This window comes from Onychostruthus taczanowskii, unplaced genomic scaffold (assembly GCF_017590055.1).
Source record: "Onychostruthus taczanowskii isolate IOZ18803 unplaced genomic scaffold, ASM1759005v1 scaffold9, whole genome shotgun sequence".
Lineage (NCBI taxonomy): Eukaryota > Metazoa > Chordata > Aves > Passeriformes > Passeridae > Onychostruthus > Onychostruthus taczanowskii.
The window spans coordinates 1,368,245-1,386,245 of NW_024506993.1; the positions used below are offsets into that span (position 1 = coordinate 1,368,245).

At 49.8% G+C, this 18,001-nt stretch overlaps 1 protein-coding gene across 4 annotated transcripts in view; it reads right to left on the reverse strand.

Annotated features, from left to right (window-relative positions):
* Positions 1-18,001, reverse strand: part of ITPR1 (inositol 1,4,5-trisphosphate receptor type 1) — a 159,909-nt gene that overhangs the window by 64,561 nt on the left and 77,347 nt on the right. For 3 of the 4 annotated variants that reach the window (XM_041425478.1, XM_041425479.1, XM_041425477.1), the window contains 8 exons: positions 17,643-17,843; positions 15,809-16,060; positions 15,163-15,288; positions 14,352-14,480; positions 11,329-11,449; positions 10,067-10,251; positions 9,727-9,875; positions 8,755-8,866 (listed from right to left, as the gene is read on the reverse strand). In XM_041425478.1, the coding sequence (XP_041281412.1) occupies positions 8,755-8,866; positions 9,727-9,875; positions 10,067-10,251; positions 11,329-11,449; positions 14,352-14,480; positions 15,163-15,288; positions 15,809-16,060; positions 17,643-17,843 (1,275 nt within the window). Of the gene's footprint in view, positions 1-5,104; positions 5,132-8,023; positions 8,027-8,754; positions 8,867-9,726; positions 9,876-10,066; positions 10,252-11,328; positions 11,450-14,351; positions 14,481-15,162; positions 15,289-15,808; positions 16,061-17,642; positions 17,844-18,001 lie in introns of all 4 variants that reach the window. The other variant, XM_041425480.1, reaches the window with a different exon arrangement.

Consider the following 18,001-nt stretch of genomic DNA (forward strand, 5'->3'; position numbering starts at 1 on the left):
TCCGTGTTAAAAAAAAAAAAAAAAAAAAAAAAAAAAGCCCTGTCCAAAGATCACAGGATTTCTCAAGGGGGAAAAAAAATATAAGGCAGCCCACAAAAATTTATGAGTGCCTGCATTTCCTCTGCTTGAGACATAACAAGTGAAGCACTGTCTAAGTGCAAAATACACAAGAGAAATGACTGCAGAGTAAGATCTCTACAAGGAAAATAATTCCCAAGTGAAGCTGTGCAGCTCTGAAAAGGTTAATATATTGCCTAACTCCAATCAAAAATGCATAAAACAGCACATATTTTGCACCTTAGCCATTGGAACTTTAGTTTATCATAGATAAAGAGCAGGGAAAAGGTTAATTCAGGCAACCTCTTTGAACCAGGATTTTCAGTTCTCTTTTCACCTACTTGAAACCTCAAGACTAACAAAAAGAGGTGAAAAAACCCCAATCCTAAGCTCTACTGGGTGGGTCTGCGAGTGCATTTTACTGGACAGAGCTGCCTGTAGATATATCAGCTGCATAAAGAAGTGTCACTATTGAAAAAACAGATAAAACACCAACACAACCCTAACAAATACCTAAATAACTACAAGGGAAACTCCGTGCCGGATTTGGTTGGGTGGTTGCTGGCCCATACCCCAGAAACAGCAGAACACCCCCATTTCACCCTGGAAACTGAAACAGAGCTGCAGTGCTGTGGGATCAAATTGGGGGAAGCAAAGGACCCCCAATTCACCCTGGAAATTGGAACAGAGCTGCAGTGGTGTGGGGTCAGGCTCGGGGGAAGCAGAGCACCACATTTCAGTGTGGAAATTGGAATAGAGCTGCAGTGGTGTGGGGTCAGGCTGGGGAAGGAGAGCACCCCTGTTTCTGTGTCGAAATGGAAACAGCTGCAGTGGTGTGGGGTCAGGCTCGGGGGAAGCAGAGCACCCCATTTCAGTGTGGAAATTGGAACAGAGCTGCAGTGGTGTGGGGTCAGGCTGGGGAAGGAGAGCACCCCTGTTTCAGTGTGGAAATGGAAATAGAGCTGCAGTGGTGTGGGGTCAGGCTGGAGAAGGAGAGCACCCCATTTCAGTGTGGAAATTGGAACAGAGCTGCAGTGGTGTGGGGTCAGGCTGGAGAAGGAGAGCACCTCATTTCAGTGTGGAAATGGAAATAGAGCTGCAGTGGTGTGGGGTCAGACTCGGGGGAAGCAGAGCACCCCATTTCAGTGTGGAAATTGGAACAGAGCTGCAGTGGTGTGGGGTCAGGCTCGGGGGAAGCAGAGCACCCCATTTCAGTGTGGAGTTAGAACAGAGCTGCAGTGGTGTGGGGTCAGACTGGGGGGAAGCAAAGCACCCCCATTTCACTCTGGAAATTGAAATAGAGCTACAACGGTGTGGGATCGGGCTGGGGGCAAGCAGAGCACCCCATTTCAGTGTGGAGTTAGAACAGAGCTGCAGTGGTGTGGGGTCAGGCCGGGAAGCTGCAGCCCAGCCCCAGCCCGGCGCTACCGGCGCAGGCCGCGCGCCAGCCGCGGTGCCTGTAAACATCCCCACCGCCTTTATTGGCAATTACTGCTGAAGGTCACACATCAGCAGCAGGCCTAAATTCCAGGAAAAAAAGCTCTTCTTATGTAACTGCTGCCTGAATGTTGGCAGGTGCCCAGCGGAACAGCTCACTGCAATGTGGCTGGGAGGGGAAAAAGGAATATAAAAAAAAAAAAAGCAAAGTAGGCCATCTCACAGCGCGATCGGCATCCTGCGCGTGCCACCTGCAGGTCAGCACCAACGGGGCCCTGCCTGGCAGGCCATCAAAGATTCATGGCTTCTCCAGGATGGGTGTGTTTAGTACCCAGGACTCGCACGGCAGGTGGAAACTGGGCCACGGTGTCCCCAAACGGCAGGGCTGGCCGGGAGGATGGACAGGAACCTTTCCCAGTGCCCCGCAGGGAGGGAGCTGGGATGGGCTGGAGCACAGGGAGCCCACGGTGCAGCTCGGCATGCAACACCAGGAAATCTGCATTTGCATCACGCCCGCACTCCTCAGTGGGCTGAGGATTGCATTAACAGCACGTTAAGCTGTTGTGTCTAATTAGAAGCAGGGTTCAGTTCTTGCTGTTGTGTGAAGATTCACACTTGGTGGAAGAATTCACCTCGGCCCTGCAGCTCTTCCCTGACACAGCAGCACAGGCTCCATCAGGAACAGGATCAGAGCAGCTCCAGCCCAGGAAGGAGGCCACCAACAGACTCAGCCCAAGGGCTTCTAAGGACAATGCCCTGCCTTGGGGTTTTGGCTTTATCACCTGAGACACCTGCACAGAGCCCAGGTCCAACACCCCCTGCTGAGCCCTTCAGCTCCTGCTCCCACCCCATGCTCCAGGAGAGGCAAAGAGCAGCCACAGCACAACCCAAAAGCAACTCTGAACACACAACTCCCCAAAACCAGGAGAAAACCAACACAACCATGGTGCCACTGTGGTGGGACACAGTTCCTCATGGTTTGGGTTTTCTATCAATGCTCCACTGCTTCTCCTTGGAAAACTGCAGCTGCTCCCTGTCCCTCCTTTCCAGCACAAAGGGAATTACACATAAACCCTCAATAAAAGCACCATCTCTGCTGTTCCCTTCCACTCCACTTCTCCAGCACACAAAGCCCCCCAGCTCAGCCCAAAACTGTCTGGGGCTGGTGCCAACCCCACACTGAGGGGATTTCCTACCACTGGGTGAATTCCAGCATTATCCACCCACTTCCAAAGGACACTCCCTTCTTCACTCACAAAAACGTTGAAGAGGGTCTGTCATGACTTTCTGTCACGACTTTCACTAACAAACACAGATCTGGCATTTTTTATATCCTCTCCTTTTGGGACCCACTGCTCGCTGGGATTACCTTGCAGGACACAACTAAGATAACTGACTTTCACTAACAAACACAGATCTCCTGGCATTTTTTATATCCTCTCCTTTTGGGACCCACTGCTCGCTGGGATTACCTTGCAGGACACAACTAAGATAACTCAACCTACATAAAAAGCCACCATGAAATCATGCCATCAACAGTTACTTCCCCCAAGGGAACAAGGAGCATTTCAGCTGATCAGAACAATTCAAATGTGCATAATTTTGACAGAAAACCAAGTTAATAATTTTACTAATAATGCAGAGTTTTGTATTCTTTGCCCCAAATGCTTCCAGTTTCCAGGGCTGACAAGGGGGAAAAAAGGAAACCAGAAAACCCCAGGATTTCTGAGACTTGCCAGTGGTTCTAGCCCCATCTGAATCCCTTTCCCTACGCAGCCAGTGCTCAGTGCTGATGGTTATACACACACCTGCTCCTTCCATGCACTTGCTCCATTAAGGAGCAATAAAATTCCTCCTTTGCAGCCTCCAGACCAAATCCTAAATTGCTGTGCACGCTCTGGCTGATTTACTGCAGGCAAAGACAGCACATCACAGCCAGAAACCAAAGGGGAAAGAGTTTCACATTATGACTTAATTTGCAATTAAACAATTCAACTTTCTCTCTGAAGTTTCTCCAAGCTAAAATTACACATATACACACGTGCTATTCTGGGAAGCTGCAGCAGCACATCATCCAAAGGACCAGGCCTGGTGGAAACATTTCTGTGCTACAGGTTAACTTCTGGAATCCAGAGCAGACTACTGGTGTGTATGCCCCAGGTTAAAAGGGGAAAAACTGGGTTTATTAGCAAAAAAAAAAAAAAGAGAAACAGACAGCAGAGCACCTCTGTAATGGCAGAAGTGTGTGTGGAGCTTGGGGATACACCTGAGATCTCATCCCAGCACAGCTTAGAGGTGACAGCAGGGCAGTAAATGAACTTGTACAGCAAGAAATTTGTCTTTCAGTTGAAAATCAGAGTGTGGGGAGAAAGCAGTGATGGGAAACAAGTTTTGTAGGGAAGGGACCTTCAGCTCCAGCCCTAAAAGCCCTCCTGAACAGAAAACACCCTCCAGGCCAGCTCTGGGTGATGTGCCCAGCATTTGTCCACTTTAGTGACAAATAGTTTGGCTTTCAAAGCCGTTTCACCAGGCAAGGTCTCCAAATATTGCATTTTCAGAATGAAGTTTACCCAGTGGATTCAGGTGGTTAACATCAAAATTAACAAGTCACACCGTAAATTGCTTTCTGTAGGTTTCATGACCTACTCCACTAAATAAAGGTCAGAAATGCTTTAGACATTTTAAGTGGTTGAGCTTTGTTCCAAATAAAATGCTGGCTTGGGAGAGAACACAGGAAACAAAGCACTGAAAGGAAAATATTTCTTTTTTCCGTGGTATTTCAGTAAAATAAGGTGCCAGTCAATCACTTTCTCAGTATTATACATTTATGCAAATTCCACACCCACACCAGGGTTTTTTTGAGCTGATGAGGAAGTTGCACAGCAGAGGCAGCCCAGCTCCCTCCGCCCTGCGCTGCTGCCCCGACCAGACAGCAGGCTTGTCAGAGTCCTTGGAAAGCTCCATGTCACTTCAAGTTTTCCCTCAAAGAGAGCTTTCCACCCAGAAACAGCTTCCCAAGCCACCTATTCCTCAGGGTTACACAGCAGCCATGCCGTGGCCTCGCAGCCAAACCCCAGTGGGGCACAGCAATGCTCCCACGAGCTGCAGGACTGTCACCTTCCCTTCCTGGGAAAAGCAGCAGTACAATTTCTGCACAAGGACCTGCCTCTCCCCAGTCCCACCTGCACCCACCTTCCTCCAGCTCCTGCATGGGCACCATCAAAGCTCACTATTTAGCTTTCCAAATAAGAAAATAACCCCTTCACACTGACACAGGAACGGTGGCCAAGTGCTAAATGCTGATTGCTGAGAGCAGTTCATCCTCCAGATCTGATCCTAAACTTCACAGGATCCACCACAGCACCAGCTCACTGCAGACTACCAAAAATGATAACTCCATCTGGATTAATATTCCGAGAAATGACATATGGAATTAGTTATGGTAACTATTCCCAGGATAGACACACAGCAGACTGAAAACTCCACTAATTCACTGACACAGGCACACAAATCAGAACGCTCAGTGCTGCAGAGACAGGACAGATCACAGGGCTACTGGTAAAACAAACACCATAGAAACAACACCGGAGAAAAGAAATAAAATTAAAACCTCAGCATTATCCAATTCAATGGTAATCTGCCGGGAAAGAAAGAAGGGGGAGAATTGAAAGCAAGGATTAGTAAGAGAAACGAAACATAAATGTCATATAAGGATCTTATAAATCATTTAACACTTTAATGCTGCAATCCAACATTGTTTTTGCAGTGGGCATGAGGAACATCTGCCAGCGCCGGGTTAGGGAACAGACCCTGCTGGGAACGCTGTGCCAGCAGCTTGGGAGGCAGGATGTACCCTGGCTTTGTTCCTGTGCCAGGGACAAGCCACGTGGGCAGGCTGACCCAGAGCCAAGGACTTCACCCTTGGGCACGGGAGTGTCACGAGCCCTGAGCAGCAGCAGCAGCAGCTCAGGGGCTGCGTTTCCACTCTGGGGGGGAAAATGGAGCTTCCCAATGCGAGTCCTGCAGAGCTGAGGAGAGTCAGCTGGTAGGCACCCGGAGAGACGTGCATGAATGACATGTTTCAGCACAGTGAAAAACTTGGGTCTAGCCTACACTGTCAATGTAGTGCAGTTTTGTGCCTATTAAATACTCCACAGTATGCTCCCCGTCACTGAGCCATCCTGAGTGCGTGCCAAGCGAGGAGTCTTCAGCAATATGGAAAAATTTGAGCCTTCCCACAGGCTTCTGTACATCTGTGCTCTGCCCACGGGTTCTGCTCGCTGCTGAGGAGCCCCAGCTGTGGGAGCAGGGCTCTGGGTGACAGGAGCAGTGTCCTCCTGCACTGCCCACCCTGCTCAGGGACACGGGCCAGCAGGGTGAGGAGATCTGTGGGCCAGGGAGAGTCAGGCAGAGGAGGAGCCCTGTGCATCCCTACATCCTTATGTAAGTCAGGTTGCTCCAGAGAGCACCACGTGGGGACCACAGGCACTGCCAGAACCTCCCTGGAGCTCTGGGGCTGGACACGGGTGGGGAGGGACAGCTGAGAGCCCTGGGACAGGACAGGCACTGCCAGAGGTTTAAAGGGGTCCTTAGGAAGGAATCCTTCCCTGTCAAGGTGGGGAGGCCCTGGCACAGGCTGCCCCATCCCTGGAAGGGCTCGAGGCCAGGCTGGGCTATGGAAGGTGCTCCAGGGAGGGAACTGGGTCGTCTTTAAGGTCCCTTCCTTCCAGGGAGGGAACTGGGTTGTCTTTAAGGTCCCTTCCAAGCCAAGCCTTCCCATGGCTCTGTGCTCATAAGGTCAGTGAGCTCTGCACCTGGATGGATGGAACCACCTCTAGGCAGGGACTCCAGGATTTACAGTGGGGTTTTTACAATACAAGAGGGGTTTTTCCTTCTCTTTTTTTTTCAGGCTGCCCCACCCCTGGAAGGGCTCGAGGCCAGGCTGGGCTATGGAAGGTGTTCCAGGGAGGGAACTGGGTTGTCTTTAAGGTCCCTTCCAAGCCAAGCCTTCCCATGGCTCTGTGCTCGTGAGGTCAGTGAGCTGCTCACAAGGGTGAGCTCTGCACCTGGATGGATGGAACCACCTCTAGGCAGGGACTCCAGGATTTACAGCGGGGTTTTTACAATACAAGAGGGGTTTTTCCCTCTCTTTTTTTTTTTTTTTTTTTTTTTTTTTTTTTTTTTTTTCGCTACAGGATGATTTTAAAAACAAAAGGTGCTACCTTTTAGGTGGTGACTAAATTCAGTTCTCTGAGTCACAAGGGAGAATAAATCCCACTGCAGTGCTCACAGCCAGACAGTAAAAGCTGTTCTACTACTACTGACAGTCTATCTGTGAGCAATCAGCTGCTGCTTCCGACTCGGAAATCACTTCACAGGCAGGCATATCCTGACTCCTTATGTAACTGAGCCACTGCTTCAGAAATCAATGCTTCTGCCACACTTTGAAGATTTTTTAGCACCTTGTGGGGTTCTCCATGGTCTGAATGGTGCAAGGTATGTTAACTGCAGCTTCTAGAAATACTGCTTCATCCAAGTTAGCTGAATGAAGCCTAAGAAACTCCTAGGAATTCATTTCCATTTTGGAAAATCTCTCAGTGGCAAATTACATTTAAGGAAAACTCTTAAAGCTCTGATTTGGGTTTCACTGGTGTCTAGTACACACAATATGCATCACACACTGCTTTTATTACTTAAGGTGACCTTGGACAGTGGCTCCTGGCTGTTTTAACAGGAGAGGACACACTGATCTTCTGGAGAAGTGTAAGATCTATGGTTACACTGACCCTGTTACAGCCCCAGTGCTGAACACCAGGAAATACCAGCACCCATTAGAGGATCACCAGTCCCACTCCTTTCCCATGTCTCAGATGTCTCAGAGAAGGGACCTTGAGCAGAGGACAGAAGGTGATGCCCAGCACAGGATTCAACCACTTGGGCAGAGGACAATGTGCCCCAAGCTGACACCTGCAGCTGTGCCCTTCCCTGCTCCCTCCCCATCCCACAGGGATGTGCTGCCTTCCTGCAGCTGGCCAGGGAATTCCCTCAAGCCCAAGAATTCACTCAAAGCCACTGCTGCTGCACAGGGAGACAGTCTCCAGGCAGGAGCAGAGCAGCAGCTGGAGCTGGGCTGGGCTGGCAGCACTGGGAAGAGCCTTCCTGGCAGGGCAGGGAGCACAGCCCTGGCCATCCCTGCCCTGAGGGCATTTTCCTGGGAGCCTCCTGTCCCTGGCACTGCCTGTGCAGCCTGGGTGTGCTGGGAGCAGCCCACACGTGCACACCCATGTGTGCCAGGCTGCCACTGCTCCCTCCCCAGAGCACCACGTCCTGCTGCTGCCTCCTGGTGACATTCCCAGCTGGCCAGGATGCTGCAGGCTCCTCTGCCTGTGGAGCATCTCCCTCCCTGGCAGCTGCTACAGACGATTCCTGCTGTTCTCAGACTCTGAAGTTTTTGCCCTTTCTGCTGTGAATTGAGCATGAGCAGCAGCTCCAAACCCATTTGTGGGGGAGAACTGGACTGAGGCACCACCTGCTCCTGGGCACAGCCTCCCCGGGGCAGTGACAGCCCTGCCACATCACAGCTCCCCCAGTCCCCACTCCAGCTGCTCCTCACTGCAGGCTGTGCTCCTCTGCACCCACTGGTGCCATGGGAAGAACCTCAGCTGAGCAGAATTCCAGGAGAATCTCCAAATCCCAGTCTCAGCTGACTGTAACCACTTCTAGAAACACAAACATATGGGTGCATACACACCCTCCTGATGGAAATAAAGAATAGGTTTGTACCTACAGAAAAATGTTCCTCTCAACCAAGAGTTGTATGTAGGAAAGGGAAAGAAGAAACATGGGTGGGTGTACAGAGAGTTTCCATCTATAAACCACAACAAGATTACTCAGTTGTACACAAATTCAAATTAACTGCAAAACACCCTCCTGTTGCAAGGTTACATGACCTGAAGAGTCACCTAGACCTGGGAAGCAGATAAAGATATTACAGCCTTCAGAAAAAGGTAACAAAATGGGTATTTTAGAGTGCCAGCAACTGCAGGGATTAGACTTAAACCTGCCAGTCTCAAGAAGAAAAGCAACAGAAACAAGCTTAACTTCACATATGATTTGAAAGGTATTAGTTGATTAAAAATGTTTTGTCCCTGCTCCAGCCTCGAAGAGCTTACACACAGAAAACAGCTTGAAGAAGCAGGAGCTTTATTTTCCTTTACTGAATAAAGCCAGTGTTTAACAGAATGATGGACTGTACCTTACCTTTTCTCCATAGCCTCTATCTTTGGTCATCATTTCCCTGAGCGTCTGCAATACCTTAATACACAGTTTCTCCTCATTCTCCTCCAGCAGCTGCTTTGTGTGCTTAATTAACCTGAAAAAAAGCCATCAACCAGGTTAGTGCAAACATTCTAAAAATGGGGTAAGATATATGTGCTTATCTTCACTGGTTTGTGCTGCAAACAAGGTTTATCATCATGCTTGTTACATAAGCGCTTTGGAGCCTTCTCTCCAGAGCAACACCTGACAGCTACCAGGGGAAGCTGTGGGCAGGAAAACAGCCAAAAAACCCCTCTGGCTGCAGGCAGCAAGGAGTCAGTGGGATCCAGGACCTGATGGTCCTCCAGAACAACCAGTTAACAGTAAGACATCTATTCCACTTGCTTAAAAAACAGACAGAGCCCTGGAGGGTGCAACCCCAAATCCATCCCACCCAGCACTTGGGACTGACTCAGTGCCCAGCTTCCACAACCTCTGTACAGAGCCCACCCCTCCAGGAGGTGACAGCATCTGCTCTGAACTGCCCTCTAAAGGACCTTGTAATCTTCCCCTTTCCTTCCCTCTAGCTGTGGTGATGCCAATGACAACAACTGATCCTGATGTATTTCCCCAGGAACGTTCCTGAGGTGCTGGGTGGAAAGCACTTATCAATAACTGCATCAGCTCAAAATGAAACTCATTTATACAACTGCTCAGGACATCTGCATCCTGCAGCAAACAGACATTTTTAAGCATTAGATGGGAGAACATATCAACCAGTCTTTGCCCATTCACACAAGCAGTTTTTCTTCCCCACCAAGGACAAACTGCCTTGACCATATCACAAAATACTGATTTTTACAGGTATTTCAGAGGATATCAAGTATCCACCAAGCTGGGCAAGAAGGCTCCATTCCACAGGGCATGGGAAGTTTGGGAAAAAGCAAAACAAGCCAGACTTCTAAGACAACTTACTTGCAAATGAAACCTCCACTTTCACATTTCCTCCTGGCATCCGTGTTCTCTGGGAAGAGCAGCTCAGGCCTGTGGAGCACATCCACCAGCACTGACAGCTCTGCCTGGACCAGAGGGCGCAGGCGATCCTCCAAGGCTGACACGATGTCCTAGGAAAGAAACAGCCACACCGGGTCCAGACAAACATTAACACCACAGATCCAGAGCAGAACTCACCTTACTAACGGTGGATGAGGGGCAGGACAATTAGGTCTGTCCTGCCTGAATAAGCTAAAAGACTCGAGGGTTTGGTCAGGTGAGACCTTCAGTTCTGCAGGGGGAAGGGGGGCTGTGCAGTCACCTGTAACCTCTCGATGATGTTCCTGTAGTCCCTGGAGGCGGCGAGCACCGAGTCCCTGCGCGCGGCGTTCCGCGCCGTCATGCGCCAGTTCATGGCCGTCTTCTGCACGATGTTGTGGGACTTCAGGAACAGGTTGTTCACCTGACTGTCCAAGTCCACGGGAATGGCGATCGCTCTGCTTTTGGCTGCAACAAGCGGAATCAGTGGGAACTGAGACCCTGAGCCCGTGAGCCAACACAAAAACAGGACAAAGGTCTATGCAGTCCCTTCCCTCCACAAACTCTCCTTCCCACGCTGAGAGGAAACAGCCTCAAGTTGCACCAGGGAAGGTTTAGATTAGACACTGGGAAATTAGGACATTACGATTTATTTTTTTTTTTTCACAGAAAGGGTTATAAAGCATTAGAAAGGGCTGCCCAGAGAGGTGGTCAAAAAACATTTGTTTGTGGCACTTGAGTTCATGCTTTACTGGTGATCACAGTGGTGGTGCTGGGCTGGCAGCTGGACTTGACCACCTTAAGAGACCTTTTCCAATCTTCACCATTCCATGACTCTTTGAGTGCATTTTAAACAGGGCAGGGTCAGGCCTGGGCAGGATTATGTTTAGAGGCTTCCACACCTCAGAGCTGTTACTGTTGTTTGAGGTGTGGGAGTAGGAATCCTTCCCTAAACACACACCTCCAAGAGCTCGTGCTGGCACACGTGGACACACAGCAGCAGAACCTGACCCCATATCCAGTACAAGCTACTCCTTGTGGACACTGAAAGTGGAGCAAATTTATGGGCAGGAGTGGCACTCCCAGCTGCACCAGGGAAGGGTCAGGCTGGACAGAAGGAGGAACTCCTCCCTGGAAAGGGTGCTGAGGCTTTGGCACTGCCCAGGGAGGTCTGGAGTGCTCATCCCTGGAGGTGTCCAAGGAAGGGCTCGATGTGTCACTCAGAGCTCTGAGCTGGGGACAAGGTGGGCACTGGGCACAGCTGGGACTCGATGATGCTGGAGGGCTTTCCCAACCTCAGCAATTCCATGAAAACCATCTCCCTGCTGCAGATCAACAGGACTGCAGGGAGTTTTGAGGTTAGACAGAGAATGCACTTCAGGTGACAGTGACAACACCCACTGCTCAACCGCAATGACCTGTGAGTTATCCCAGGTGGCACCTGCAGGACACAAACCACACTGTCCCCGTGGCAGGATGACACACCAGCAGCCAGCCTGGATGGCTCCACTGGAGCAGGCAGCTCTGCTCTCCCCCACTCCTTACCTACGTCGGAGAGCACGCGGATGCAGCTCTCCACAGAGGCCTTCTGGCTGGGCATGAGCCAGGTGCAGTGGTACACCCTGAACACCCCCTGCAGCAGCTGCACGAACACGGGCTGCCGAGTCTGCAAGGCAAGCACAGCACAGTCACAGCCACAGCCCTGAGCAGGGCTCAGCTGCTCCCAGTCCTGCTGGCACTCGCCAGTCCCTTCCAGCTGGTCTGCAGCGCTTGCTGGGCAACTCCCCGTGGTGGCAGGGTATCTACCACGGGATCAGCAGCTGGATGGGAAGGGTGGGAACCAGTGCTGGAAGGGAGAATGAAACAGGAGCTTCTGCAGCAGAAAGGCCTGCTAATTGAGGCTGACTAAGCAAAGGAAGTGAGCAGTCACCTTCATCTGTTTTATCAGAGCTATCAGCAACCCTAGCACACAGATTCCTCTTTTAGTGTTGACCAGCAGCTGACTCAAGAGGCCACAGGTAAATGGGGCTTGGCTATGTGACAGCAGAGCTCCAGAGTTGGAAACTCATCATTCCAAACATTATTAGCTGGTATCCAATTCTCTAAGAAAGCAGCTGTGTGTTATTTGGAACACAGGCAGTGGTTAGTGGCAAACACTGCAGCTGCTTTGGATCAGCCAAAATCAAGGCGTGGTTTTCACCCCTGAATTTCACAAGGTGATCTTCCACTACAGAAAGGTGAGCTGCTCCAACACACCCAAGCCCATGAGCTCTGTTCTTTCACCTTTGCAGCTGCCCAACAACAATGACCAAAACTCCATTTGGTTTTGTACAGTGATTACTTAGTAGAAGAACATATTACAACCTGTAGAGGAAAGAGCATTTGAAATATTTCAATCTGAGAGGGAGCACCCTGTGTCCCTGTGCCCACTAGCTATGGAATGTTTCTATCAGCTACAGGAACTACACCACAGTGCAAACACCACAGGACTTAGGAACCAGGGGAAAAAATACCTCATTTATTCTGGCCAACAGTAAAGCCTGTTTGCAAGAAAAAACAGGAGTTAGAGTAAAAAGCCAAGTCTATCAGCTAATTAAAGCTACTAGATCAATCAAATAAAACACCATTACAAAATATACAAAGAGGAGAACCAAAATTCAAGCCCCCAAAATTGCTAAGAGGCAAATACCCATTATCCTTTCTGGAAATAAGCCAAACACCAAAAACCAAGGCAAACAACAGCATTCACCCAGGGCCCTGAAAATAGCTGCATGTTTGGATCTAAACCACCCACATTCAGTTCATGTCTAAAGACTTTTCTGGTCTTAAAAAGCCTTTAAGATGTTTCATTTGCTTAAACAAGGTCAATAAATCAAACAGGAAATTTACTCCATGTCCCTCATGTCTGCTTACTGCACTTGGGAAGGGAAACCTTGGGCAGCAACAACTTTGGAGGCAAACAGGCTGAACAATGTTTGTTAAAGAGAAGCTGTGGGCAGCTGTCCTTTGCCAAGAGATTTGTGTTCTTCTAATTTTATGTGATTTGAACCACATGATGGATGGACAAGGTGTTCCCTGAACTAGCAAGGCTGACTCAGGGCAGGAGGAATTTCAGACACACAAGCCCTGACATGAAGGAGCAAGAGGCAAGAGGAGGCTGGCTGGGATGAGAAGGTGCAGCAGGAAGGGCAGGGAGGGACTGAACCCAGGGCAGAGTGGCCACATCCCCTGCCTACAGAGATCAGCCCACCTGCAGCAACTCAGAGGGGAGGAAATCCCACCTGGAGCAGGGATGGACACCAGGCAGGTGGGACAACAGGCTGTGCTCCGCAGGGAGGAGAATCCCTGGGTATAGACAAGAGTATTGACAGGCAGGAAAAGGGAGAGAAACCACTTTTAACTTGGAGATGTGGAGGAAAGATGAATCTAGGACAAGGCAGATCTATCAACTAAGATGGGAAAAGAGGTGAACCAAGTGATTTCATCTTGCTAGACAGAGGGGGAGATTGAGAAACTAAAGAAAAACTGCTGATATAACATTAACAGATGGCTAAAATAGGATGGCAAGATGTGTATTCAAATGCTGCATTTCAGAGATGACAAGTGAGAGCAGGGCAGCTCAGGTACATGGCACAGAGGAAGGGCAGAGCCCAGGACAAGGCCACAGTCTCCATGTCTCACTTCTTTGAGGAGCACAGAAGGTGCAACAGCAACCAAAGTCACCTGAGGAGCAAATCAGCTGCTGCACTGCTCACTCAGGTGAGGTCAGAGACAGGCAGGGGTAGGACTGCATGAGCTTTGAGACCTGGAGATTGCACTGCAAACACTTGCCTCTGGCACTACCAGGTTGCATCAAGTCTCAACAACTGCCCCTCTCAGCCTCCTGCCAGAGCTGCCAGACACCTGACCACTCCACCCACACCCTGCCAGAAAGTTATTTATGCATAAAGAACAGTGTTATCTCTGTGCAGATATAAATATTAGGGCAACATCCTGACTCTGCTGCTCTGCTATACAACTCTCTGCCCTCTCCCCTTCACAAGTGTTTCAAGCTTCTCTTCTGCATTTCCCCAACTTCTGAACTAGGCCAAAGTCTACTCAGTGAGACACATGAGAGCTTCTGGATTTTTGTTCTGAATCCTCTTTTTTAAGGGCAATTACAATCTTTCTGTAAAATATGCTGTCCTTAACCAATCACCCTCACTCCCTCTGTGATATCTGTGGAGGGGGTTGGATGAGATGGGCTTTGAGGTCCCTTCCAACACAAACCATCCTGGGATTCAATGACACACAAGAACTCTCTACAAAAGACCTCAGTGGTAGCACAGAGTTGAATGCACTGATGAATTCGTGTGACACTTGAGCTTTTCTAGAAGAACATTTGGACTGTGACCTACACATTTTTTCCATTTTTTCCTACAGCAAAAAGAGCAGTCTGGTCACCAAGAACTGCGTCGTGTTTGCTCCCCAGTTACACCACCACTGCTCCCCTGTGCTTCCTTTGCACTGTCAGTGGCACCAAGTGGAATGTACACAAGAGTGCTCTCCCTGTCTGTGCATTTCCCCACCTGCAGGGTGGTGCTCTGGTCGGAGAAGGGGGAGCTGAAGAAGGTGGTGACGATGCTCATGACGATCTCGGTCACGTACTTCTCCAGGATGGAGTCCGCGTGCTTCCTGTCACTGGTGTTGTTGCAGGCCTGCAGCACAAACCACAGCGGGGTCAGGGGCAGCTCACCAAGGCAGCTGAGACTGCAGTTCCTCGTGTCACATTGTCCTGGTCCCAGTTCAGTGACACTGGTGACACTGGGGCTCTGCATCTCCAGCCCAGAGCAGAGCCAGCGCTGTTGCTGGTTTGGTGTGCTGGCCCAGAGCACGGCTGGGGGAGGGAAAAACCACAGTGTCTTGGAGGAAGGCAAGAGCAGGATGGGGAGGACTGAGGTGTAATGCTTTCGTATGGGGAAATACTTGGAATCCCAGGCAAAAAGCCATATGGCCAAATAAACACCAAGCCTGGAAAACAATCTGTCCTGACCTGCCAAAAAACGCTGAGTGCTGCTCAGGAAGGAGCTCAGTGATGCTGGCCAGAATAAGCAGGCCAGGTGGCAGGACAGAAAAGGCACTGGACAAAGGAGCAGGGTGTGGAGCTTCACTGAGCTTTGGTTTGGGCTTGGATTTTTTCTTTTAAAAAGGAAAATATGAATGCGTTCCATGGAATATGACTAATGAAATCCACAGGCACAAGGAAAAGGAGACACATATTTGCAGGAACAGAGTATTCAGGGTACTTATTGCCTTGATGCACTGGGATGTCTTATCCTTGCTGCTCTGGAATAAAGAGGTTTTTAAGCTGAATTCAGTTCCTTGGTGCAGATACATTACCCGACAGATGTCCACCAGGAAGTTCTCAAACAGCTTCCACATGTGATTACTGGTGTAAATCTCTTTCATTTCTACTTCTGTATCCACATAGCAGTGATTCAAGAAGTTGATGTATGCTATTTTGACCTAAAAGTAGAGAAAATAATTAACAAAGATAAGAACCTGAGTGGTGGCATGAATGAATATAATATCACACTAAAAGTGCTACACAGATAATTTGGAATTCTACTTCTTCCTTTCACTTAAACACTGGTGAAATTTAATGCCATGAATAGCAAGACACCATCCAATAAAAAACCACCAGGATTACTGCAGACAAAACGTCAGCATAATAATAATTTCCAGTTCTGCAGAACCATCTGTTCAAGGTTAGCAGCACATCCATAAACCTCTTTGCCTCAAGAACCCTGTAAAATAACCAAGCACAGCATCACATTCCCACTTGCAGGGTAAGGAGGAAGTAGAAAAGGATTTAACTTGACTGTCCAGGTTGGCTGTGGGTGCCAACAGCAGCAGGGAAGGACAGCAGTTCCCAGCTCGCTGCCCACCTGCACCAACCCCCTTGCCAGGCCAGACCCAGCAGTATCAACCCTCTCACCCAAACACAGCACATTTCTAAGAACTCAGCTCTCCTGCAAGCCCTCACCTCAGGTATGCAATCCTCGTGGGTCACCACCCTGACAATGTCATCCAGAGGGAGCAGGGAGTTGCATTTGATTTCTGTGTAGACGTTTTTGCCCTCTGTGCACACAGCCAGCAGCTCCACCAGGTGGATGTGGTACATCAGGGGGCTGTTCTCATCCATCCTGTCCCTCTCTGACCTCATCATCTGCACCAGGGTCTGGAAGGAGGCTCTGTCATTGTAGAAGACCAGCACATCTTCCCCTGCATTCACCAGCTGAGGGCCAAGGAGAACATTCCATCAGCAGAGCCAAGCCTGGGATCCCCCCACAGCATCCCCTCCTGGGGGCTGTCCCACTGCTACTCCCCAGCCCCTCAGGGCAGCTGGGCACTGCCCTCAGGGACACAGGGCTCCAGGAGGACATTCCCATTTAACTGACCCCTTCTGAACCACCGAGGGAATTCAAAGCCAGTCCAGCTGCCTGCTAGCCAGAAGCTTGGCCAAGAAGTTTGTGACTTTCCATTGTGCCTTTCCATGTGACCTCAGGTGACTTCCTAAGGCAGCTGTGGACAGCCCTGTGCTGCTCCCAGGGATGGGAGGACTGCAGGGCTCACTCCTTCCACCCTTCCCAACAAACACCAGCCATTTTCCAGGGCCAGGGAGTGACATGTCAAGTGACACACTGAAGATTTCCATCAGCTTCACGTTTGACACCTGGCTGGCCATGATTCCAGAGATGGAACTCCAGGAAGGGAAGGAGATGGAGCAAACTGAGCCCTGGTCCACTGCTGAGCACACAGCTGGAGGGATCCAGGGCTGTCCTCCAACAGGGTTTAGGGAAAACAGCAGGCTAAGATGTAGAAAAAAACCCCTGGGCAGCTGCTGACCTTGGGGGAGCCCCTTGCTGAGCATCTCACACTCAACTCAGTGCTGAGAAGCTAATGAAGCTGGTTTTGAGCTGAACAACAAAATATGGAAGATTTTTGATCCACCCATCAGGACTGATGCTCAAAAGCCAGATCTGACAAATCTGATCCTGGGGCTCCCCCTGCTGAGGAGGCCAAAACATTCCATCAGATGTGCAGATCTGCCAAACAGATCCCATCCAATATCCCCCTTAAAGGCATTCATTCACCCTTCTCTGACCTCTCCCTTTTATCCTGGCTCCCCAGTTTCCAGTTTCCCACACACCTAAAACCAATCCTCATCCTCTTCCCCTTCACACTTGAACAGCTGAGTAAGCACATCTTGCTAAGACTATCTGCAAGGTCTTGGAGAGTCAGGACAAAGGAGAATGGCTTCAAATTGAGAGCAGATTTTGATGGCAGGGAAAAAAAAGAGTGGTGAGGGCCTGGCACAGCTGCCCAGAGAAGCTGGGGCTGTCCCATTCCTGGAAGTGTCCAAGGCCAGACTGGATGGAGCTTGGAGCACCCTGGGATAGTGGAAGGTGATTCTCTGGTGGTTCTATGATTTCATAAAAATCTCTCATTAAAATGCTACCATGGTGAAATTCTCCTTCTGCTTTAGTGATCTTGAAATTAAACTACTTCTCTTCAAGCCAATTTTGCTAGACAAAGGCACCCTTGCTTCATAACCCCACCTACATGCTGCTGGGTACAGGCCTGGGAAGTAACTCGTGCCATTAATAACCAACCCCTTGTTACACCTGTGAGTCAGGAGCTCAGAGAGCTTTTGGTCACAAAAAGCCTGAGCTTCCTGGGAGCTGTAATGCTCTTTTTGCATGGTGAGAGCTGTCAGCTTCTTGGCAGTCCCCGAAGCGAGAGGATCAATTTGTCATGTTCACCAACTGCTATGTGCAAACTTCTGTTCAGACCCTGCAAATCTCTGCAGCTCTCACCTCAGCCATTACCATATCTTGGCATTTCTTAATGAATTTCCCCTCTGCCTTGACGATGGTCTGCAGGAACTTGATGTACTGAACGTTCCTGCCGTGCGTCTCGATGCAGTGGACGAAGTGCTGAACTACGCGCTCGTTGATCTCGCTGCAGAGCTGGAAGTTGTTCATGAAAATGTGCTGCATTGTCACTGCTTCCAGGATCTGATGGAGGGGATCAAAGGAGCAAGAAGTCAGAAAATCAACAACTCACCACATCCTCACTGGGATTAGGGTAAAGCCACACTCCTGTGGGTGCAGGGCTGAAGGGAACTTTGCTGGGGACCTCAGCTTTCAACACCACTGCTCCTATCTCAGCCCAT